Source organism: Danio aesculapii, chromosome 15, assembly GCF_903798145.1.
Source record: "Danio aesculapii chromosome 15, fDanAes4.1, whole genome shotgun sequence".
Classification (NCBI taxonomy): Eukaryota; Metazoa; Chordata; class Actinopteri; order Cypriniformes; family Danionidae; genus Danio; species Danio aesculapii.
In genome coordinates this window covers 36,567,447-36,594,755 of record NC_079449.1, presented here as the reverse complement: position 1 = coordinate 36,594,755, position 27,309 = coordinate 36,567,447, and the positions used below count along the sequence as shown (strand labels likewise).

Genomic DNA, 27,309 nt, shown 5'->3' with positions numbered 1-27,309 from the left:
GTTCCCCGGTTTCCTCCCACCGTCCAAAAACATGCAACTTAAGTTAATTGACTAATCCAAATCAGCACCATAGACATGCTTCTAGTATGTAGTTATCTCTCAAGAGCAATCACTATCTGTTCCTTAGTTATTACAGCAAGGGGGTTCTCGAGATCTACAAGAGCTCAAACTCCCCTCCTGCCTTGCAACAGGTGGGAGCCCCGGGCTCGAGGATCTTATGAGCTCAGGGCTCTCTCCCGGGACAGCATGCCAAACATGCTTTATAATCAATCATCAGCTAAGTGTGAACTCTTGAAATTCTATATTTGTTTATTTAGCCATACACTAAAACACTCATGTGGAAGAGTGCTGGTGCATATAAGGCTACGTTGTCTTTTATGTCACAAAATAAATTAAACACAGCTCACTATGAGCACTCTTAATTTGCTTCCTAACTTTATTATCCTTATTTTTGGTTCAAGTTGAGTTTGTAAGGAACTAGAATGTCTGTAAAACATACAGACATACAGACAGTACCATTTGCAGTTTAGAAACTAAGCACAGAATTGATTCAAGAGAGAATAGTGATGTATTTTGAACATCTCAGAATCAATGAAATGTGAAAAGCTCTACTAATAACCAAGCATCTGATGGCATCTATGATCTCAAATACAGTCAAATTTGTTACAAATAAATGAATGAAAAGCTCTGTAGCAGCAAGTTAAATACTGAAAATCTATAAAAGAGGAGATTCACAGTTCCATCGTAATGACATAGGTGCAAACAACCTTACAGCACAGCCAAGGTTGGAGGTAACACACAAACCACACTGTTAAAAATTCCATCATCTTTTTCTTTAACACTGAAACACAAAGAGCATTTGTGCAAGAACTCATTGAAATATCTATGAATTGCATGATATCTCATTCACACAAACTCTTCTCAATCTACTCACGAGTGCTAAAAGCTTTAAACATCACTGTAGTTATTACAATAGCAAAGCTGCATGGACTAAATTAACTATAAATATTCTTAGTATGTTTTGGATAAGGACAGAATATCTCAAAATTGGAATTGTAGTAAACCTTGGGGTGGGAGTTTGAATCAATCTATACAGAGTGAAGCATTTGAGGTACTGCATATTTAATTTTTTGTGTAAAATGTGAAAAGATATAAATGAATGATATCATTAGCTTTGCTGCTAATAATCCATTGTAATTTGAAAAGCCTGGACAGGTAAATCTCATGAAACCATTCAAAAGTGTGGGGCTAGTAGGACTGAATTTTGTTTTTGCTTGTATGCTTTTTTATTAATTATATACACTTTCTGTGAGCATATGAAACTTTTTTAAATAAAAAATGTTTTATATGCTTACCAAGGCTGCATTTGTTTAGTAGTGTATTTCATTTGATTAAAAAAAAAGTATAACTCTGTTTTTTATTATTATTTTCGCAGTTCATCATATAATACCATGTTGTGTAAGCACTCTTATAACCTAAGAAAATAATAATGAAAATAAGGGTTATATTGAAAATGATTGTTCTGATTATTGCATTAGAGTAGTGTGAATTTTCTTAAAATTTAAACCAAACTCAATACAATATATATTGACCCTAACTGAACCATATTTTAGTGTGAAATTTGACCCAAATATGCTCCATGAGATTCCCTTGAGTCTAATGCGTGACGACAGGATGAAAATGGCAGAGGCACATTGGGTTTTTGCTATGACTTATCGAAATGGCCTGGCCTTTGTTGAGTATTTACAGCCAAACATCCATGCAAGCACTAAGAGGGTTTTATATTCCTATAAACTGGCTGCCTAATAAACAAGGACTAAAATGAGGTTTCACATCACATCTTCCTGTCACAGATTACTGAAGGTAGCTGGCTGTCACTTTGCAGTGCTGATCTCTTTACTTGGGAAAAAAAAATGCATGCATAAGCAACCTAAAACAATCTTGCAAGAAATCATCAATAAGCATGTACACACTAATACACCATTCGTGTGGGAATAGATCTTAAATCAGGGGTGCTCAACCCTCGATCGACTTTTCTGCAGATTTCAGTTGCAACGTATATCAAACACACCTGCCTGTAATTACCAAGTGCTGTTCAGGTCCTAATTAATTGGTTCAGGTGTGTTTGATCAGGGTTGGAGCTGAACTTTGCAGAAAGGTTGATCTCCAGGAACAGGGTTGAGCACCACTGTCTTAAATGGATAGTTCAACAAAAATAGAAAATGTTTTCACTATTTACCCTCAAGTGGTTCCAAAGCTTTATGGGTTTTCTGTTGAACACAAAAACATATATATATATTTTTTTTTGATGTAGTAACCATTAGCTGGGTTTCAATTTTAACATGAAGTGAATCTTTTAAAAGTTAACAAAAAAAGCTATGCAAATTAGGCGCATTTCCATCAGTTTATTAGAGTGGCTTTCTGTGGTACTGGTAACCTAGCAACCAGTACTAAAGAGCAACCAAGCCAGTTTATTCAGTTTTTTCAATCTCACATTTTTTCACAAAAAATAAGGGTTATTTTGAACCCCAAAACCACTGAAAGCAAGTGTAAAAACCTTTTTTGCAAATCAAAGAAATTTTATGTCAAATTTGGTGTTTCCATCACTTGCGATACATCAAAATGTGCATTAGCACAGGTTGACGGAAACCCAGCTACTTACATTGCTAGTAACGGGAAAAAATACTATGTTAATTACAACAAGTAAATAACATTCTACAAATATATTCTTTTGTGATGAACAGAAGAGAAAAACTCAAACCAGTTTGGATCAAGTCGAGGGTTAGTAAATGATAACAGAAATAAATGGTTAGGGTAAAACACCCGTTAATGGTGCAGCCAAACGTAAAACAAAAACTGTTTCATCATTCATTTACCCTCATATTGTTCCAAACCTGAAAGCATCATATGGCTTCAAAAGAATAAAAGTAATATAGCTTGCCATAAGATTCAGATTACATGTTTTTTTTCTCCAGATAACGGCACAATTTGCCAGAGGTAAGATGTCGTGAGGATTTGTAAACAACAAATAGGCATCAGGACACAAGGTTTAATTATTTAACTTTTTGTAATGTGTCACCAATCCCATGTCTGCAATGCTTCACGATGTCAACATAAAAGCATGTTTATTTTTTCCCTGTCATCCACAGGAAAATGAGGTGCCATTAAATAATTTTGCTGTTCCTGATTCAGTATATGTTGGAAATAATATGAATTTGGAACAAAATGAGAGTAAATAAATTACACATTTTTTGATGAACCAATCTATCAGGTGGGTGAAATTGCTGATGAAGATCTGCATTCAAAACTTTGTTGTTGTTTTTCAAATCTCTAAAATGACATCCCAACTGTTGCATTGTTCAGGAGTGTAAAAAATCTCATTGTCTGACCTACCAGCAAGCACTACTGTATAACAACAAGGCCATGGTCAAAAGCATAGGAGCTTCAGATGCCAACTTTAAAAGCAGCATTACGATTTTTTAAAATACTCAGGGATTTAAGAAGAATAAAGTAGACCTTAGTGTAGACTGTAGTGTGCAACTACGCAGTGGCCACCAACAATACAACCACTTTGTATGCAATCCATGTTGTCTCTTCAGCCAGACAGCGTGGCCAAGTTTACTAGTTCATGCTGCAGCAGCCCAAATAATTGATGTTTTTCCCTTCTCCGGGCATGGGAGTGGAGTCGTTGTTGTCCAACGTGTTTTGCTTGGCGTCACGGATTAGTTCGCAGGCCAGATCTAGAAAGAGCTTCTCCACGTTGTCTGATTCCTTGGCAGAGGTCTCCAGATAAAGCATGCTCTGAGCTTCTGCAAACTCCTCTGCTCGCTGACGAAGGACTTCTCGCTTATCAGCCAAGTCTATCTTATTCCCTGCAAACAACACCAATGAACAAGACTGAAATGCTCTTGTGAAAAGGAAGTATATAAAAATCTGTTGTTGAAAGCTAGAAGGTTGAACATAAGCCAGTGAATTATTTCAGTTTTAACAAGTGAGCTGTTTGCTTATTCAGCATCTAGATTATTCTGTGTCAACTCAACCAGAGGTTCCTGGCTCAAATTTTAGGTTTAAATTATTTTCATTCTGGTGAAAAAAAAAATACATGAATAAAAAAATCTCAATATTTAATGTCATGGATGTTTATTTATATAGTAATATACAGATTTAAGAAGGAGGTAATAATAGAAAATTTCAGCTGCGATTTAGAGTCAAATTACAGGGGGGTAAAATTGGCTAGCAAATGTGCCAGCATCATTTTGTTTTTACACAACAATTGGTAGAAAGCTGTTAAATATTAGCCAAAGATAACACAAGTAAACACATCATGCAGTTTTTAAATTAAATGTTTTTATTGTTAAAGGAAAAAAAATACAAAACTACACAGCCCTGTGTGAAAAAATGTGTTTGACCCCTAAACCTAATAACTAGTTGGGTCACCCTTAGCAGTAACAACTGTAATCAAGCATATTCAGTAACTTACAGTAAGTATGTTACAGCCCTGTGGAGGAATTTTGGCCCACTCATCTTTGCAAAATTGTTTGCAGCAATTCACTGGACTCTGGTCGGGACACTGACTAGGCCATTTCAAAGTCTTCATTTTTTTTTTCTTCAGCCATTCAGAAGTGGATTTGTTGGTGTGCTTTGGAGCATTGTCCTGCTGCAGAAACTAAGTTTGCTTCAGCTTAAGGTCACTAACAGATGGTCAGACAATCTCCATGAGCATATGTTGGTACGCAGCAGAATCTGGTTCCATTTATCACAGCAATTTTTTCAGGTCCTGAAGCAGCAAAACAGTCCCAGACCATCACACTACCACCACCGCTGTTAGTATGATGTTCTTTTTCTGAAATGCAGTGTTTCTTTTATGCAACACATAACGGGACACACACCTTCCAAAAAGTTCAACTTTTTTCTCATCAGTCCATAAAGTATTTTCCCAAAGGTCTTGAATATCATCAAGATGTTTTAAACTGAGATGAACCTTTATGCTCTGCAGTGGTTTTCGTCTTGGAACTCTGCCAGACAAACCATTTTTTTCCTGTCTCTTTCTTATGGTGGAGTCATTAACACTCCCCTTAACTGAAATAAGCGAGACCTGAACTTCATTGGATGTCTTTTGTGATCCCTTGGATGAGTTGTCGCTGTGCTCCTGAGGAAATTCTGATTCCACTTCTGGGAAGGTTCTCCACTGTTCCGAATGAAGTAGATATTCAGTTCAGAGACAAAATATTACGTAAGGTTATTTGATTTGTTGTGAAGTTTATTTACGCCTTTCTTAAATGACGTTATACAAAATTTGCTGTACACACAAGCACACACTTTAAACTTTACACTGTTTTGAAAGAGTACTTGCATCAAATGTAGAGGATACAAGTTAATATGCACTGTTGTATGAATCTTTATTATCCTACTGTGCAAAATAAACCATAACTTATGTCCACAAACTGGAACACCTGTTTTGTGTTTGAAGCAAATTTATATAGGTTGTACTGAAACAACGCAGCAGTGGTGAATCCTGATAATGAAAAATTAAATAACAATTTTACTGTCTTTGCTTTATTACAAACATGCACTGTTCATTCATTCTTAAGGTGCAGCTGATCACAGAGAGAGTTGGAACAGATCTTTTAATCTCGGTGAAGTGCAAATCCTTTTCTGTGGACATGTTTATATGTGTATTAAAGAGAGTAAATACAATCCTGTCACAGCTGATACCAGTGCACATTTTCAAAACGAAAAACTTTATATTCAGAGAAGACAAAATGAATTGTAAACTAGCTGTAAAATATGTGTACATCTTTAGAAATGGTTAATCAACTTATTTGCCTTATTTAAACAATCATTTATTATTATTTAAACATTTTTTAATCTAGTAAGTATTATAATTTTAGAGATATTGTCTGTTTTAATTGATTTTTTTTTCATTTTCTGTCATTTATTTCCAATTTGCTGTATTTCTTATTAATTTAATATTAATATATTAGACATTTTATACATATTTAAAATGATTTGGCCATACTGTACAACATAATGCCATGCCGAGGAGAGAGAGAGCGAGCAGTGGCTTTTACTGGTCAGTGGGTACATATACCTGTAGCTCCTGAATAGAATAAAAGTAAAATAATTAGGGAATTCCTTTTATTATTTTTTTTAAAAGCCTCTTTTAACTTTAACCCTCTGGGGTCTAAGGGTGTTTTGGGGGACTGGAGCAGTTCTGATGTTCCCTGATATTTATACTTTTTTTCAGTTGCTTATATATAAGTGGCTAAAGTCTAATACCACTGTAAACAGCAAATACTGAGCTACAATAACATGTTAGCTACAATTATGTACAAAATTGTGTTTTTGAAAAAGAAACATACATATATGGTAAGTGAAAAACTAAAATTTTGAAGTCACTGAAATAGCTCAGAAACACAGAATATTTGTTCACAAGAATTTTAAGAACTGGATCATGTAGCCTACAGTTTTTGTTTCAAAATAGTGTAAAAATCATCTTGTTAACTTGCTTACAGAAAACAATATATTGATTTAAATTTTGTAAGATACAAATGCTCTATGGCTTATATGCAAGGAGATGTGAAATATTATTACTAATGCAGTGATTCACACCTGAGAAAACAAAGACCCGCATAATGAGATGTATAATGGGGCATGTGACTGAGGGAAGACTGAGGGGAGGGGGGGGGGACAAAATAAGTTTAAAAGGTTTCTGTTTTTAGTTTATTGATAATATATTTTGAAATATTTAGAATATTTAGAAATGTTTGCAACACTGTTGTAATAAAAACACCTGAGACACTGAAATAGTCTAATGGGGCAAGTTTTGTTCACAAAAATAAATAATATTTTAAACACGAAAAACAATTACTTTACATCAAAATAATATTTTAAACATTTTGTTTATATTTTTGCTCAAATAATCGCAGTCTTAGCCCATTTCAAACTTTTAACTGGTTCAACAGTTAAATAAACAAATTAATTAGTGCTGTGATCAGCAATGAAAACAGCAACTTGTGGCAATTCAATTGTGGAAATTACCTTTTAATATATGAACAAATGCTGCAGCCAGTTAAAGTGTTACTTTACTTTTACGTTTAAGCTTACAAACAAGACAGTACCTTAAAAATACAAATACCAAAATAAAAATGAAATTGTTTAGAAGTAGAATCCAAAAGGATATTGAGATATTGTCAATCCTTGATAAGCTACAACAAATACACAAAAGATTTTACTAATACATATATCACGTAATGTATAGACTTGCATATAGCATGTGTAAAAATGAATAAAAATGCTGACATTTTTTTAAAGTCATTTTTGTCCCCCTGTAATTTGCTATTTTAGCTCCTAAAAACTGTGGATCACCCAGTAAATAAACATCCATGATATTTACTATATCAGCTTGTTAATTTATATAATTCTTTTAGCCAAATAGAAATTATAAAACCTAAAAGTTCATTTCAGTCTGGTTGAGTTGACAGAATGATGCAGCTCTGCAAATGTGAAACTAATGTTGATAGAAATATTTCTACACCTGTAGTTAGAGTATGATGTGATTCTTAATCAGAAAGTATACTTAACTTTGCTGATAAACTGTTTTTATAAAGTGACATTAAAAAGTCATGAATCTTAGTGTAGTGGATTATAGAATACAATAAAAAAAACAAATGTAAGATGGGCACTTATGTATCAGTTGGAGATTTGGTATTGAATCTGAGATATGAGCAAGGGCTGGCAGGGGTGGGGTTTGTGTGAAAAATCCAGTTATGACATTTTGATAAAATGCAATTATTTTGACAACATTATGACAGACAGACAGACAGACAGACAGATAGACAGATAGACAGATAGATAGTCCTCTCTTGTTGATATGATTATACACGTGACTACCTGAACATGTTAATACGCGCAGCTGTCAATTCGGTGGGCGGGGGGACCGCACTCCTACATCAAGTTGCGGTCGGTCTGAAAACCACTCCAATTGGTCCACCGTTTTTATGTTGTTAAATTGAAAAAACAGGACTGAGTGTGTTTATATCACCCCAATATGACGGTCTATACACTATACCTGCACATATGTCTGTCCAAACAGCTAGAAAAGTAGATTTTTCACCATAGGTGCCCTTTAAGCTCCTACAATAATATCCAACTGCAAGCACTAGTTTGCCTTCTTACATTGCAAATTGTTGCTGCAAAATATTTTTGAAAAACCGCAGTTACTGCTGAATTATATTGTAATGTTTTAGTACATTTATATTTGTTGTAGGCTCTAAAAGGGCTCTATTTTAATAATCTAGGTGCAAAGTCTAAAGTGCATGGTGCAAAAGTATAAGGGCGTGTCGGAATACACTTTTGCTTTTTTAAGGACAGAAAAATACGCTGTGCGCCCCAGCACATGGTCTAACAGGGTTGTGCTTATTTTCTTAATGTGTTGGGTGTGTTTTGAGCATGACGTGCATTAAACCAACTAGAGTTTCATCTCCAATTTCTTTTAAGACTTAGTTGCATTGCACCATGGTGCATTTCCTATTTACATGGTGGACTTTATAAGTAGAAAAACTGAATGCTTCACTAGCGAGAACAGTTAAACAGACCATCTGCATGAGGATAAAGAATGAGCCTCCTCCATTCAGCCTCTTTACTTTCCCTTTATTTTACTTTTACTCTTTACTTTAAAGGCACAAATGTGCTGTGTTGAAACAGTGTTGTACGCACTCCACTGAAAACATCCATTAGCCTACATATTTAATTTTAACAAAGATTTGTTTCAAAACTATTTCTAAACTCTGTTCTAATTTCCAGCAAATTAATAAATAAACAATAATAATAAAGTTGGGTCAAAAAATATCCAAACATACGTCCTATTCTGCTCCATATGGTGCATACATCTTCAAACCCAACAGATGAACAAATCAAACGTGTTTTGGTTTTGTCATAGAGGTATTGTTTTTTATTTATTTTTACAGAAAATAATAATTTTTGGAACATTTTAATCCTTTATTTTTTTTCATATGTAAAGATATTTGTGTATTGCTGTACATCCTGTGTGTACTAAGCAATGTGTAAGCGTTTGGACCTGCATAGGTGCATAACTAACGAGCTCTGCACTGGACTTTAGGCCAGCTTTTAAGCCTTGCTCACACTTTGTGATTTTTTTATAATCCTGAATGATTGTAGCATGTCAGACTGCACAAACATGGCTCCCATGTCACACTGTAAGATCTCAGCTGTCATAAAGTCAGACTGAACAACAATGAAGACGCCCCAAACACGAAAGAAAATGCCCCCTTGTATTTGACGTCATCAAACCGTGACACTTTCACTACCCCACAGTCTGAAATGATTTCTCACAGCAAACGTAAACAATCTGTTTTGACATTTACCCGCAGCCATTTGAATTGTCGCATGGATTGTGTCATCAAATTTAGAGCTCCTATTGGTTCTTGGATTGGTGTCTGAAATCTTCTCACACTGCCAGAACTTCATCGAATCAAAGATCACAGATTTTAGCCTAGGATTTGAGGAACCTTTCAGGATTTCCCAAACTTGTCTCCAATGGCAAAATCGTGGCTGAGATCTCACAGTGTGAGCAGGACTTTAGTCGGTCAAAGGCGAAGTCTGTTTCAGTTCCTCAAAATAGCAACCCATCAACTATGCGTCTTAACACACCTCCTTTTACACCGGCACACCCATGAGTCCACAAAGTGGTGCAAATAGATTTGCTGTTTAAACAACATGGCATAAAATGATAGCAACAAATCGTGCCATAAATGTCTTGCGCCATATTGCGCTAGATGTATGATACAGGGTTTCTGCAGATATCATAATGTCAAATTTAAGACTTTTTAAGACCATTAAGTATTAAATTTAAGACCTATATCACAATATCAAAAACACGCGAGAGAAATGCTAAATCACAAAATTAATGGTAAAATACATTTATTTAAATTGAACTGTACTAAAGACAGGTTAGATGCACCATTAAACTATAGAAAAAAAAAACATCTTAGGACAAATTTATACTTTCGCCTGGCACTGCATTGCGGACCTCCGCTGACTATGCGCGCACCTCACGAAATAGACGAGGCTTTTATACTTGACACGTTCACCATTCTGATATTCTTTATTTTTAAACAAATTTTTTTTTTTTTATAAATTTTTTCATAAAAATTTATAACCATTCAAGACTTCTAAAATGAAACTTTAACGCATCACTCGCTTTTGTTCATATCTCAGACAGTTCTACCTATTAAAGTTAAATATCAATGACAAGAGAAAATTACTTGCTCTACAATTATATATTTTTTATTTTGGCAAGAATAAAAGCAAAAAAACTTACCAAAAATACTGACTTTTTATTTTATTTTGCCCACTCAACAATTCACACATTACTGTCTGGCTAGATTCTGTCCTCTACTTATAAGCCAACAAGTCAATAATGGTCCAACATTCCTGACCCTTATTACCAATAAGCCTAGAAAACAGAGCATCAGTATACAAGAATTACAGTTAACAAGAATTATTTATATTATTTCTTAAATTTCCCATTTATTGCATTTTATTAACATCTTAATGAGTTCAATAACAGAAATATGATTGGCTATTGCATGTTGGTCTCATTTGTAGTTGTAATACCACAATTACATTTGGACTAGTGAAATAAAGAACTACAACACCACGAAAAATGAGCAACAACAACAATTAAAGAATTTAATTGAGCATTAGATGTAGCGTTACATGGACATCAGAAAAATAAGATTTGTGCAAAAATATTTAAGACCTAGAACAGCGAATTTAAGACTTTTTAGGGCCTAAAATTTGAGACTTTTTAAGACCCTGCGGAAACCCTGATGATAGGGCCCATAGTTATTATTATTATTAGTAGAATTTTATTACAGCTCATTTTTAAAATGCTAATGTGCAGAAGTGTCATTGAAAATTATTTTACCAATCTTATTTTTATAGGCACTTCATATAATCTTATTCCTACTAATGTCACAGTGCATTTTCTCACACATTTTCATTACTCTAAATGTAATCTAAGTGTATCTTCCTAGATTTTCTTGGTTGCAGGGCTGGGAGATAAATCGTTTTTATCGATTAACTTGAGTGTGACATTTACATAGTTTTTTTTATTTGAATGAAAATGGGTTTTCACCATAACACCTGACACTCGCGTCTGGGCTCCTGTAGTTTACCCTGCATTTGTCATAGAAACACACGAACAACATGGCAAAGTCAGCAAGCAGGGAAGAACTCGGAAAATTATGCACTATTTAAATTGAAAAAATAAAATAAAATAGACGCACACCCACCAAAAAAACAAAACCATAATTCAGGTCTCTCAGTCACACATTCAACGTCAGACGCATGCATTTGAACCTGCTCACCACACCTTGTATTTCTCATGGTAACAAGTAATGGAGAAGACAATTAAGGGAGAAGACGTGTATATGACTAACTGCTACCGATCTAATGCTGTAATCCAACAATGCTGTTTCTGAACATATGACATGACCCAGCCGCAAAGATGTTCATTACTGTAAATATGAACACAGACAAAACTCGCTCAGTGCACTAGACTGATCTATCAGATGCAGAGACCCCATGCACTGATAAAACACAAAATAAAAATGAATAAACCTCTGAATCCATGTTCACTGAAAAAAAAAAGGTCTTGGAAAAAAAAAGTCTTAAAAAAGGTCCTCTTTTTAACAATCATTTTGAGTTTACTTTAATTGTAGTTTACTTTCACTGTAATTGTATAAAGTGGCTTAATTTATATTACTATTATTATTATTAAAGTCATGTATGCAATTATAAATACAACTTGTTAAATTTGATTTAAATATCTTTATTTTCTGTCAAGTTGTTTGTTGGGTAGATCTTGCCTATCAGCAAGGCTGAGGTCAAGGACTAAAAATGACTATCTTGGACTAAAAAGGTTGGTGACCACTGGTCTAATGTGAATCGCAGTTTATCAACAAACAGTTATGAAATTAATATTAAGACTGTTTGTTGAACACTCACCTACTAGGATTGTCACCACTTGGTTGTTGGCATACTGCTCAATCTCCCTCAGCCACTCAGGAAGGCACCGGAAGGAATCTTCGCAGGTGATGTCATAGGTGAGGATCAGGGCATTGGCACTGCGGTAGTAGCTCTGGGTTATAGAGCGAAACCTTTCCTGACCAGCTGTGTCCCAAATCTGGAGCTGTGGGAATGAGCCCATCCAATAATCAGTAAAATCTAGCAGAGACTACACAGACTACCAATATTAGTACAGCCCAATTAGCAGGAAGGTGACTAAAATATGGAAAACTGCCCAGGGGAGCCCACAGACAAAAAAAAGGAATAAAGGCAAACTTTAGTCAGCTTTCTGCTTAAAAAAATAATGTGATATACAGTCGAAAATAAAATTATTAGCCCTAATGTGATTTAACTTTTTCAAACTTTTCCTAGATGCTTTTTAGCAGAGACAAAAAATCTATTAAACTTATATAAAACAGGTTAACTAGGCAATTTAGGCAAGTTGTGTGTGTGTGTGTGTGTGTGTGTGTGTGTGTGCGTGCGTGTGCGTGTGTGTGTAAAAATGGCTAAGGTCAATATAGATTGACCCTTTTCAATGCAGTGTATCCATACTTCTGCCTATACGGCACTACCCAAAAATTTACCCAGTCACCTGAATATTTACTACTGATATGGTTAGATGACGACTACGGCTGTTTTCTGTTGTCTGCATACAAAGCTAGACATCAGTGCCCAGTTGCATGAAAACCCTTAAGCTAAGAAATCCTTTAGGTATAAGGTTAAGTGAATCTTCAGTAAAAAAAAAAAAAAAAACCCAACTTAAAGAACAATGACAAATTGACTGTCATTGAGTTCCCCCCTTAATTATCGAAGTAATTTCTAAGTAGCAACTCTTTCATTGATTCATTTTCTTTTCGGCTTAGTCTCTTTATTAATCTGGGGTCACCACAGCAGAATGAACTGCCAACTTATCCAGCATATATTTTACGCAACGGATGCCCTTCCAGCTGCAACCAAGCACTGGGAAACATCCATACACACTCATTCACACACATACACTACAGACAATTTAGCTTACCCAATTCACCTATACCACATGTTTTTGGACTTGTGGGGGAAACCGCAGCACCCAGAGGAAACCCACGCCAACACAGGGAGAACATGAAAACTCCACACAGAAATGCCACTGACCCAGCCAGGGCTCGAACCAGCGACCTTCTTGCTGTGAGACAATTGTGCTACCCACTGCCCCACCGTGCTGCCCCTAAGTAGCAACTACTCCCTTAAGTCAATTTTAAACTCAGATGCTATGGCTGAATTAGTTTTAATAGAAGAAGAGGACGTGCCAAGGCACATTTTCACCAAACCAATCCATTGGAGATGATGAATGATGTGCAGCTATTGAGGGAATATCGTTTTGACCGCTGATCAATCATTCATCTCACTGCTGCACTTCAGAACCAAACCCGTGTAGGGTTTGTTATGCTTGCAGCCCCGCTTCAAGATTTATTAGTACTGAGGTTTTTTGAGTGTGGTACTTTGCCATTGTCTTCAATGTACACAAATCTACTGTTTGTAGAACTGTGCTTCAAGTGTCCTTAGCCCTGTGTCACCAAATTGACAAATACATTAAATTTCCTTTTAGAGATGAGGAGCATGTAAATAGTAGTGTTTTTGCTGTCTCTGAATTCCCACGCCGACAGTGGTTAAACCTGTCGTTCCTGTCTTGTCATTCAGGAGAGACTGAAAAGAGGAAAACTCACTGACTGCAACAAGAAGTAAACTGAATAATCTTGGAGAATCTACAGTTCAAGGTGAAAATAAATAAATTTTGTTTGTGGAAGAGTCCTGGATCCACATATTGCGTCTGTGGACACCGTTTATTTTAATTAACTGGATCTCACATCAAAGATCCTATTTTGTTGAAGCTCTCTTAAAGAACCCTTAAAAGAAACATATTTTATAAGTAAGCATTAAAGTAAACAGATCACCCTGTATATGTAATGCAGTAATAAAAGCAAAAATACAGTGATAGTATTGCAAAAATTTCAGGCTTTCTCTTTGATATTTGCAGGAATATTTGAAGAAACAATTTAGTCCATTCATCAAAAGATTTTAAAAGAGCAGTGGAAATGTTAAGCTTAGTCCTTTCTCAGGGTACTTGCATTTAATTATTATGGTAATTATTCAAGAAACAGTTTGGTCCTTTCTTCCAGAGATGGCAGGTGCTGTGTCTTAGTCTGTGTTCTTTGAGATTGTAGGAATTGTTGAAAATAATTTGGTCTGTTTTGTGCAGGAATTATAGGAGCAATAAAAATAGTTTGGGACTGATTTTGCTGCAAGAATTGAGAATTCTTGACTGGATACTAATTTAGTAGCCACTATTTTAATTTTGCAAGTAACATAGCCCTCTGATCTAAGATAGAAATGTTAGGGACATTTTAGGCTTGACTCCTTTTCTGGATTGTTTAGGAACTGTAAAAGAATTATTCTGGTCCAATCCTCAAGATAATGCAGAAGCAGAGCTTGGTCCATTTTCAAGTGTAATTGTAGAGATTGAAAAATAACACATTAGTACATTTAGCTGTAAAACAAAAACAAATAGTTTAGGCCTGATATCGCTGCAAGAATTAGTAATTTGTAAAAGAATTATTTGTAAAAGCTTGTCGCCTAAGGATGAAAACATAAACCACCGTTGATAAACACCATAGTGTCCTGTCAATATTAAATAGGGACAGTTTCTATAGGCAGTTTGACAATTCCTATGAAATATTTTTTCTTGGCATTATACGTTTCCCTTTTCTCTTTTGTGTGATTGCACGAGTTCCAGTGCTCCAGAGAATGACCGGAGACATAGAACACAGCAACAGATGCCTAGCTGAACACACCTAAAGTGGAATGCAAGTTTCACCATGACCTCTTATTCTGTCACAGCATGGTGTTTTCACACCTTTAGTTAAAAAAAAACAAAAAAACAATTCACCAAAGTGTCCAGCTTTGTTTAGGTGGGAGTGTCGAGTGGCAAAAGTGGAAAAGGGTTTGCATGAAAAGGGGAGTTTCATTACGTGCACTACAGATGATGTTTACACATAAACACAAACGCAGGGGAGACAATAATTCGGAGAGCAGCATTTACAGTAGATCTGAGGTCTGTGTGGAAGTGGAGGATTTTCAGTCCATAATATTGTAGTAATATTACTATATACTAGGGATGCACGATATATATCAGCGGCCATATCGTTATCGGCCGATAAATGCTATTTTTAGAGTTATCGGTCCAATGTCAAAATCACGTCAGGAAAAATATTACATGTGTAAACATAATAGCAGCGATGCACACATGCTAAACAACTCATTGGGTTGTTTGTAATCTAAAATGATTTTTTGTTATTATCAACACGTTGCTTGCCATGTGTTGTTGATGTAAGATTGCATTCAGTTTGATCGGCATATTTATAATAACAACGAACGCGCGTGATGGCTTTCAGCACGCACACACATATGACTCTATTTTAACAATCTAGGCGCAAAGTTAAAACTGCAGGGTTTTAATGCAAAAGCATTAAGGCCATGTCTGAATCCACTTTTGCTATTTTAAGGATGGAAAAATATGCTCTGCGCTGCGTAGTCTAACAGGGTTGTGCTTATTCTCTTAATGAGTTATGGGTGTGTTTTAAAAAGAAACCAATCAGAGTCTCATCTTCCATTCCCTTTATGAGTAAGTTGCCTCATGCCATAGCGCATTTGCTATTTACATGGCGGACTTGAAGTGGAAAAACTAAATGCTTCACTAGCGGAAAAAAAACAGACCATTTGCCATTAAAGAATAAGCCTTCACCAAACGGCCTTTTCTCTTTCTCTCTTTCATGGATAAGGAACGCACTCCACTGAAGCCATCCATTAGCCTACATAAATAGTTTTGTTTGCTAAGTGCAAAGATTTGTTTCAAAACTGTTTCTAAATTCAGTTCTAATTTCAAGCAAATGAATAAATGAACAATAATAACATTATTTTTTTTGTGTAACATTAATAACACAAAAGTGTGGTCAAAAAACGGAGTTATATCAAAACACACGTGCTATGCCCCATATAGTCCATAACAGGTGGACAAATCCAAACTTGTATTTAATAAAACAAATATAAATATGCATATAATAAATAATACTACTAATAATAATAACATTATACAAAAGCAAGTTGTTTTAAATAAACAGAAAAAAGCCCCCCGAGATGAAGAAGGCATGAAGGCAGTGGTTTTTATATTTATGTAGAAAGTGATAAAGTTATTTTTCATTTGTAAAGATATTTGCGTATTGCTGTATATCCTGCGTGTTTTAAGCTACATGTAAGCGAGGCGCACAACTAAAGTGCTCTGCGCTGGACTTTAGACCTGCTTTCAACTGGTCTTCTGGTCTATTTTAATTCCTCAAAATAGCAACGGGCCAACAATGTGCCTTAACACACCTCTTTTCTAGAGCGAAACACCCATGAGTCCACAAAGTGGCACAAATGGATTTGGTATTTAAACAATGTGGTGAAAATGGGAAAATCAGAGTTGCGATGGTCTGAAAATAGCAACACATTGGGGGAAACACGCCTTGCACCTTCTTGTGCCAGGTGTATGATAGGGTCCATAGTGACAAACCGACAGAGCCTTCACAAGCAGCCTAAACAGCAGCAGGGGAGACGAGTGCCAGTCACTAAATCCAGCACAGGAGTTCTCAACCCTCCGTCACATTCTGACTTTATATTATGCGCTGTGTTTTTCATAAAGTCATCTGTGCTCAATGCTCAGGTATTGTAACAAAATTTGACTGTGAGGGCAAATCTGACTTCGCTTCGCATGTGCGCGCATCACACAGTGCTTGCAGTTAAAGCTTTAAACTCACAGCGGTTTATCATAAACCTTTCATTGATCATTTTTCCCACAATTCTTGTAAATTTTGATGCAGATTTTGTTACCTTGTTAAATTACAACCCAATACTTTGTTACACTATTATCATTGGCCACGGAAATAACATAAACAAGATCGGTAAAATACGATGGCTGTTTTTCAATTCCAAGATTACAGACAACAGACTTCTTGTGGAGACCGGTCTTGCCAAGTTACCTCGGAAGAACGAACTCAGGAGAACACGAAAAAAAAGAACGCATCCTGTGAGAAATGAGATGCTGCGTTCTTCCCTGGTTCTTCCTGAAGGTCACATGACCTTCACGCGATTTTAATGGGAAATTATATAAACATTACAGCATTCATACAACAATTTTTTGTTTTTTTTTCCCCTTTTCACAATATAAACTATGCAAAAAACCTTACAAATATACATTGCACAATACAAATTAAACTATTTTAATACAAATTTCAGCAAATTAACACTATTAATGTGTTTATGCCTTCATAAAGATTTTCATGGTAATGTTTACTTTCACCATTTCATTTAGGGAAACTCCTGAATAGGGTTGGGTACCGAAACCCGGTTCCATTACAGCACCAGTTCCTTTGTAACTGGTATGCACCGGACCGAATCAGCATATGAATTTGGTGCCACTAAGAAGCATCAAGGGGTGCATCAAAGGCACACATAGGTACACGTTGTCACACCATCTCTCAACATTTAATTCTAAACAACTTTGAGCAATACGGACAGGCATTGTCAGATGTTTGTTCTTGTTGCCTAGGGAACGGATGCACGCAACACACACAGTACAGCGCATTCAGTGAGTGAGAGCGAATCTCTTCAGAACAACACGTGTTCTCTTCAGAACAGCATGATCGTGTTCATCAAATTTGCTTTAACTAAGCATTCTAAAGTGTATTTTACAAGCAAGCATTCTGACACAGCAACATGAAGCAGATGCTTTACAAAAGTTGCGTGTAAGAGGGAAACACGTCAAACTTAATGACACATTTGGGGGCTCATGGAATCAACTTAAAGGCAGAGGAATGCACTGTCTCTGAGAGCTTGCGACATCATCTGGCACTTTTAAGGAGTACGTAGATGGACACCAATGCTCCGATTTTAATATGATTAAGACAATATTCTGATTAAGAGTCTAGACTACCATGTAAACAGTGATTTTTAATTACCTTAAAGGACCACAGACACCTGCGTCGCAAAATGGGGAGGTTTTTTCTTTCAATTCAACGTGCGGTATCAAATTCCATTAAAAGAGCACTTTTCCACCAGTCCTTACAAAATGCTCGCATCAAATACTTGTTTGTCATGGGGGCATGAATGAAATGTTCCTGAATGAAAGTAAAACTGCAGTTAATGTTGAAAAATTTGAAATAAAACACCTGAAATTACTTGAAACTCTGGAGGAAACATGGATAGCGTGATGACGCAATGACGTTAATCGATCTATGTACTATAATATGTAAGACGGGATCACGAAAGGAACATTCTAAAAGCAACTCATATAAACACCTTGATAATATTATTGTTTTATTCAGATTAAGGCAAATCATTAGATTACTGATAACCATGTAAACATAGTCCCAAGCTCCAACCCGAGTTCAGAATTTTGATTACAGCCTTTCCACTAGTTAGTGGTAAGCAAATGTAATTTCATAATGCAAATCTTAAATTCATGCTAACCAACAAATGACCAAAGGAAATATATTAATGTAATTCAAATTTATAAAATATGAATTGATGTTTACTTTAAACTTTAATTACATTGTTTTATTAAAATAGGTCAAATAAAAGATTTTTCTAGATTCATCCACCATAATTTTGTGGCTCAAAAGTTTCAGTTCAGGCACTGTTTTGGCACCGGTATCGTTTTAAATGTATCAAGAACACATCCGGGAAGTTTCACGCGTCCTCCGTTCTTGCGGTCTTGAGTTTTGGAACTGAACTTTGGCAGTTGATGATGACGTTACACGAGAACACGAGGACACAAGATCCCTGAAGAATGCATATTGAGAGGGAGGAGTGTCAAGATGGCGCTCTGATCATACGCTTGTTTGAGAGGCTCTCGATCCCAAACTTTAATTTGGAGGTTCTACTGAATTGTGAGAAAATTATTTTGATTGTTTAATGTTTATTATTACCTAAAGCATCTCAATCACAATAATGGGTGGTTCTGAAAAGAGAAAAAATGCTAAGAGGTCCGGGAAAACAGTGTCGAGCACAGCTGCTAATTCTAGCTCTCCTTGCAACACGGCCTGTAACTCGTTTGAATCGTAAGGACGTGCCTATGCTTCTGCAGTCGGGGATTTGAAAAATAACATGCACGATTATGTTGTGCAAAATGATGATTCTGAGCTTATGCTCTTGGAGGAAGTATTCCCGCAGCTATCCGACACTCCGTGCAATTCTCCTGTGGTCAAAATAAGGAAAACAGACAAAATCGACGCGACAAGTGTCTCCACGCAACTCTCTGAATTATTTCAGCTGGTGACAAATAGATCAGACGAATTACAAGCACTGATAGTTGAAAACTCCCGGATTCACCCATACAACTGTGTGTTCACCCACACAGCAAGGGTCATGGAATTCTCTTGCAATTTACATCGCGCTTTTAGCGAGATGCAGTTTGGCGTGCCGCGAAGGACGCTGATTTTCTGACAGAAAATCGTTTGAAAATCACGAAGGACTTATCACCAGCTGATCGAGCAAGAAGATTGAAGCTGTGGCCATCAACTGAAAAAGCTCGTAAAGAGTACAAACGAGCGTTCTTCGTGGGCGAACGCGCTTTTGTTGATGGTACAGAGATTTTTCCTCCTACATAAAAGCAAAAATATGGACTTGATAGGATCCATCTTTATTGCTTTTTTGCGGTGTTATTTTGTGGTCTGCAGCTGTTAAGAAACACTTTTTTTCTCTTTTTCTCCACCTCGAAGAATTTTTTTTTCTTCTCATACTTCAAAAGTTCAGTTCAAACTAATTATAAAGAGGGATTGTTGTCCTCATCTCGTTCGAATAAGGTTTTGACCAGTTGGTTCTCCATAGTGATATTCTCTTTTTCTAGTAATTCTTAGGTCTTGTTCCTGTTACCAGTGTTTTTTTTTCTTATCCTTCTTGTTTTCTTCCCTTTCATGTCCCTGTCTATTGTTTCTTTAAATTGCAGAGGGCTAGCAACATTCTTAAGCGTAAAGCAGTTTTTTTATTTCTTAAATGTTTTAATACAAATTTTTGCTTTCTTCAAGAATCTCATTCAACCGTACAAGAAGTTAATTTATGGAGATCACAATGGGGGTCAGAAATTTGGGTGTCCCATGGAAATGAACATTCTGCTGGAGTCTGTATTTTAAAAAATAATTTTAGTGGAAACATTTTGGCTAGTGATTGTGATATTAATGGTCATTTCATTTTACTAGCTTTACAGTTTGCAAACCTAACATATGTTATTGCTAATATTTGTGGATATAATTCTCCAAAAGATAATAAGCTTTTTTTTAGTAAATTAGAAGCACGGTTATCTCAATTGTTAACTAAATATCCAAACTCGTATTTAATTGTTGGTGGTGACTTTAATGTTGTGTTTAATAACACATTGGATAGATGGCCCCCTAATCCCACCAGTGTTAATAATGATTATTTATTTTCTTTTGTACAAAAGTTCTGTTGTTGATGTGTGGCGAAAAACTCATCCTTCACAAAAAGTTTTCAATTGGAACAATAACTCACTTTCTAATCAATCCCGACTTGACTTTTGGTTAACTTCAGCAGAGTTATCAAACATAAAAACAGATATTATTCCCTCTTTATTTTCTGATCATAAAGCCATTATTATCCGTGTACCAATATCTTCTACTTCCCCACATAAAAGATCCTCATACTGAAAACTTAATAACTCAATTTTAAAACACAATGAAGTTCAAACTAAAATTGATAATTTAATTTCTTCTTATTGAGATAAAGCTAATAAATAAAATTTATTTTGTAGCAATTGGGAACTTCTTAAATTTGAAATTAGTAAATACTGTAGAAATTATTGTAGACTGTTAGCAAAAATTCTGAAAAATAATGTAGATCAAATTATGGCTAGAATTTCTATATTATCACATAAAAATATAGAGGATCTTACTGACACAGAGAGATCTGAATTTATAGATCAGAAACATCTTTTAGAAGATATATATATAAACAAAAAGCTGAAGGTGCCTTCATTAGGTCTCGTCGAAAATGGCTAGAAGAGGGTGAGCCGAACTCTGTTTATTTTTTTTAGGCTAGAAAGGTAACGAGTTAAATATTCTATTCAAAAACTACGTATTGATGGGAATATCTCTGAAGACTTCAAAACAATTGCAGAATTTTGTGCCAGATTTTATAAAGATTTATACTCTTCTAAATTTTCCCAGGCATCCGCCACGCATTTTTTTGATTCGTTACTCAACATAATTAAAATCAGTTCTGAAGAGTGTTTTCTGTGTGATGCACCTATTGGTCTTACTGAAATTGCTGAGACCATTGATTATCTCAAATGTAATAAATCCCCCGGAACTGATGGATTGTCTGCAGAAATGTATAAATTATTTAAAAAAAAACTGGTTCCTTTTTTACACAGAATGATTTTAGAAAGTATAGAGAATTTAACACTCCCTCCTACTTTATGTCAGGGACTAATAACTCTAATACCCAAGTCCAACAGAGACCCCCTTTTAATAGAAAACTTTTTTTGGATTATTATAAAGCATTTGATTGCTTAGAACATGATTTTATGTTACAAGCCCTGCGTAAACTTGGTTTTGGTAATCTTTTCTGTAATTGTATTAAAATGCTTTATAATAATGGAAATAGTTCTATTCGGCTTAATAATGGCACTTCTCCCAGATTTGATTTAAAGCGTGGTGTAAGACAAGGATGCCCCATATCTTTTCTTAATTGCTACACAATTTTTAAGTTTACATATTGAAGAAAGTCCTTTAAAGGTAATTTCTGTTGCTGGAACAGAATTAATAATCAGCCAGTTAGCTGATGATACTGCGTTGTTTTTAAAAGATGTCTCTCAGATCCCAATTGCCTAAAAGTCTCTACAGTTTTTTACTGATGCTTCTGGCCTTCAGCTTAATATTGATAAGTGTGAGTTGCTTCCTATTAAAAAATGTGCTGCCACCTCTATTTATAATATTCCTGTCAAAGAGAACGTAAAATATTTAGGAATTAAAATAATAAAAGACGTAAAACTAAGATGCAAGGAAAACTTTGAACCAATATTAGAAAAAACAAAAAAAAATTATGTTTGGTTACTTAGAGATTTATCTTTAAAAGGTAGGACTTTACTTACGAAAGCTGAAGGCATCTCTAGGTTGTCATATGCGGCTCATTCTTTATTTGTAGATAAACCGACCTGTAAATTGATTGATGTAATGCTGTTTAAATTTCTTTGGAAGAATAAATCGCACTATGTTAGAAAATAAGTTATTTTAAATTCCTATAATAAGGGTGGCTTAAACTTTATAGATTTTGATGCACTTAATAATACCTTAAAAATAAATAGGCTTAAACGCTTTCTCTTCACTCAATCTTCTATTTGGAATGTAATCCCTCATTATGTTTTTTCTCAATTAGGTGGCATTGAATTTTTATTAATGTGTAATTTCTCAATTAACAAACTTCCAATCAAACTTTCCAATTTTCATCAGCAAATGCTTCAGGCCTGGGAGCTTATTTATAAGCATAATTTCTCACTACACAATTTTTTAATTTGGAACAACTGTAATATTTTACATAAGAGAAAATCTATATTCTTTAATAATTGGTTCAGTGAAGGCGTGATATTAGTAAACCAGTTATTTGATAGTAATGGTAATTTATTTACTTACTCTGATTTTATTGCAAGATATACTTTGCCCATATCTAAAAAAGAATTTAATATCGTTTGTAAGGCCATTTCCTCTGAAATCTGTACGCTTTTTAGAAATAATAATAATAATTCATTGATTTCCGCTTGTTCTATTAGTCCTGTTTCTACTGTTGTTGGATCTATTTGTTTCTCCACTAAAAAATCCAATCATAAAATCAGATCTTTATTTTTAGACCTGGTCATCTCAAATCCTTCTTCTATTTCTTATTTCTTTGGTGATATTAAATGGTCGTATGTCTGGTCACTCCCCCAGAAATTTTTTTAACAAATAAAATTAAAGAAATTTCTTTTGAATTTTTCACAGGTTTTATCCAGTTGAACAATTTTTACAAAAATTCAAAAATGATATTGACATATCTTGCTCTTTCTGTGAGACTTCTTCTGAATCTGTTGCACACTTGTTTTGGGAGTGTCCCTTTGTTAAATCGTTTTGGTCTGATGTTAATTCTCTAATTGTCCAAAACATTTGTGGTGATTTTTCTTTAACCTATAAACATGTTGTTGTGGGGTTTTATAATAAAGGAAAACACTTCCATAATTCAAAAAAAAAAATGCATATTGAGAAACAGCCGGTGTCTTCTATTTGCTGGACAAATGGTTGATAAAGTGTGAATCTTTTAATCTGATTCAGTCTGACTCAATTGAGTTGAATCAAGTGATTCAACTCTTCAAGATTCAATTCCTTGAAACGAGCTAATAAATCACTGATCGATCTTTTAATGTAGGTTCATCCCCAACAGCTATGATGACAGTACATAATATTTTACTTGATATTAATCAAGATTGTAGTACTGCATTTAGCTTAAAGTGCAATTTAAATGCTTAACTAGGTTAATTAGGTTAACTATGCAAGTTAGGTTAATTAGGCAAGTCATTGTATAACGATGATTTGTTCTGTAGACAATAAAAAAATATTGCTTAAGGTGCTAATAATTTAAAAAAATTTCTTTATCTTAAAACATTTTTTAACTGCTTTTTTTCTAGCCAAAATGAAAGAATATACTTTCTCCACAAGAAAAATATTATAGGGAATACTATGAAAAATGAATTGCTCTTTAAACAAAATTTGGGAAATATGTAATGGTAAATATAATAATAATAATAATAATAATAATAATTTATTAAATATAATTTATTATTATTAATACAAAAATAAAATAATATTAATAATACATAATAATTGTGTAAATAATTAAATACTGCCTGTTGATACACTGATGTGCCGCTAAAAATGATGTGGTTTATTATCATTATTTAAAAAAAATCAGATGTTATAATTTTCTCTCTTTTAAAAAAATAATATTGGTAAATATTAAATTGTAACCATTGATCTAATTGTTATTACGATGATAATGACTATTAATATTATTATTTAATAAAAACATAATATAGATTTTCTTTTTTTAAATATTAAACATTATTAAATATTGAATTGTAAACATTATTATTATTATTATTATTATTATTATTATACATAAATTTGTCTAGATTAAAAGTAAAGTAAAACCATTCATTCATTCATTTTCTTTTCGGCTTAGTCCCTTTATTAATCTGAAGTCGCCACAGTGGAATGAACCACCAACTTATCCTGCATTTGTTTTATGCAGCAGATGCCCTTCCAGCCACAACCCATTACTGGGAAACACATACACACTTATTCACACACACATACACTACGGACAATTTAGCCTACCCAATTCCCCTGTACCGCATGTCTTTGGACTGTAGGGGAAACCGGAGCACCCGGAGGAAACCCACGCGAACGCAGGGAGAACATGCAAACTCCACACAGAAACGCCAACTGATCCAGCCGAGGCTTGAACCAGCGACCTTCTTGCTGTGAGGCGACAGCACTACCTACTGTGCCACTGCATCGCCTAAAGTAAAATCAAATACTTCTAATTTACTTTTCAGTGAACAATCAGTTTTGCAAAAACAAACCCCAGTAATTTCTAAATGCAAATGCAGTATACTAACCTTCACCTTAACTCCTTTTATTTCCACAGTTTTAATCATAAAATCAACTCCAATTGTGGCACCCTGTCCAGGAGGAAAGAGCCCCTTGAAAATAAAAAAAAAATCAGATTACACATACAGAATCATTAAAACAGTAAGGAAATCTGTGTTTTTCCTTCACAAACCTGAGTGAAACGTCGCACCAGGCAGGTTTTACCCACTCCTGCATTTCCTATCAGCACAATTTTGAATAAGTAATCATAATCCTCCATGCTCACACTCAGCTGAGAAAAGATGACAGACAGATCAAATGTGGAGATGAAAAACTGCAATGCAAACTCTTAAAAAAAATAAACTACGCCTGACTTCTCCAGGGACGTTTTTTTTTTTTTTCTGCTGTCCATTCATGTAATTTATTAGATCAACAGTGGTTGTGTTTGTTTCAAAAGTGTTGCTATAGGAGAAGCTGCTATGCATGTGCTAAAATGCTGCTGTTGCCAAAGCCAGTGGCTGGATGCAGTGTGAAGAGCAATGAACACATGAGGAATAAAGAGCAGATTCAGAGGTCTGAAAAAACACACTTGCAAAAGCTAACTGAAACATAAAAAGGTGATGCATTAGAGAAATACGATTGAAAGCTGTACGCTGAGGATTAACAGATTGGATTTTTTTAAAATTGCACAATATTTCAGGGTAAAAATAAATAATGTTATTGGTTGTTATTATAATTATTCATTCATTCATTCATTTTCTTGTCAGCTTAGTCCCTTTATTAATCATGGGTCGCCACAGCAGAATGAACCGACAATTTATCCAGCATATGTTTTTCGCAGCAGATGCCCTTCCAGCCACAACCCAACACTAGGGAACACCCATACACTCTCATATTCACACACACACACACACACACACACACACACACACACACACACACACACACACACACACACACACACACACACACACTCATACACTACGGCTAACTTAGCTTATTCATTTAACCAATACCGCATGTCTTAGGACTGTGGAGGAAACCGGAGCACACGGAGGAAACCCACATGAACACAAGGAGAACATGCAACCTTCTTGGTGTGAGGCGATCGTGCTACCCACTGCGCAACCGTGACACCCATTATTATTATTATTATTATTATTGTTATTATTATTATTATTATTACTACACTTGATGTAAACTTTATTCAAAACTTCAAACTTGATTAAGTTGCATGGATACATGCAAAACAATAATATCCAAAATATTTCAAATATATTTTCTCATTCATTTTAATTGTATTATTTAAAAAAATATATTGACTTATAATTTTGGTATGGTAAAATAAACGTAATATTCGCATTATTAATTATTTACATTATGCACAATCATCACCTCTGCCAATATTTATATTATTGATTTTACATGTATTGAATGATGATAATAATAATAAGAAGAACTATTATTATTATTATTATTATTATTATATTATTAGCACATTTTATTAACATGCATTATCACCACACAATGAAATCAACACTGCAAATAATATTGTAATTAATTTTGTAATCTCAGATAATTATATTTGATTATAATTTTGATTATTAAAATATAAAAAATAAAATTATTAATTACACATTCATGCATTTGCTACTATTCAACTGCATGTTTGATTTATACAAATTGTTTGCCCCTTTTACTAAAAATAAAAATGTGTAACCCTCACATTATCCAGTTTGCCAAATACAGCAACAACAGCATGAACAGCACAGCTTTTGTACTCTCATGGATAAAAAGCTTAATTTTGTGATACAGAAATCAGTGTTGAAAATAGAATAAACGTAATTTTTTCTTTCCATTAACATTTTAACTGTAAAATGTGTATTATGGAGAAAAAAGAATGGATAAGAATAGAAGATAAACATCTTATTGATTCCCACTGCTTCCAGTTGAAACAATCTGATGTGCAATAAGTCTCTTGCAGAAAATTGAAATCAGATATGCAATATGGACAGAGCAGAAAGAGAACATCAATGAAAAAACATAGATGTGGCCTAATCTATTTTATTTGTATCCAGAGTACAGATAAAGAGTAAAAACGGCACATTTTAATTAACATTTTATTTTAGACAAGGTGTTCTGCATTAGCTAGCGGGATGCTCAGCACAATAAAGGTCAGAGTAAATCATCTTTAGACTCACCGAACACAGGGGATTTACCCCGCTGCTTCTACGATTCCTAATGCATTCAGTCTTTACTTCAGGCTTTTAATCGAAGCTATAACAGTAGTGCTGCAGCATCAGCAATACCTCGGCAAATGTTCGAGAATTGTCTCGCATTGCTGCACGATGTTCACAGTTTCCTCGTCCTTTTTACAATGACATCATGCTGCTTCCCAGTGGAAGCCGAATTCGGAAAACACCACTGATGCATTCTGGGATTTGTAGTGGGATTTAGAAGTTTAGCGATTTAAAAGAATAGTTCAACCATGTTGTTGAAGGCATAGTTCACA

The 27,309-nt window shown here is 34.8% G+C and overlaps 1 protein-coding gene across 1 annotated transcript; it reads right to left on the bottom strand.

The window, feature by feature from the left end:
• rab30 (RAB30, member RAS oncogene family) lies at positions 1 to 27,156 on the bottom strand. The gene is made up of 5 exons (XM_056473549.1): positions 26,999 to 27,156; positions 24,991 to 25,089; positions 24,827 to 24,910; positions 12,034 to 12,217; positions 1 to 3,872 (listed from the first exon to the last, which is right to left on the bottom strand). The coding sequence occupies exons 2-5, from the start codon at positions 25,075 to 25,077 to the stop codon at positions 3,622 to 3,624; spliced, it is 606 nt and encodes a 201-aa protein (XP_056329524.1). The 5' UTR covers positions 25,078 to 25,089; positions 26,999 to 27,156; the 3' UTR covers positions 1 to 3,621.
• Between the last annotated feature and the right edge of the window lie 153 nt (positions 27,157 to 27,309).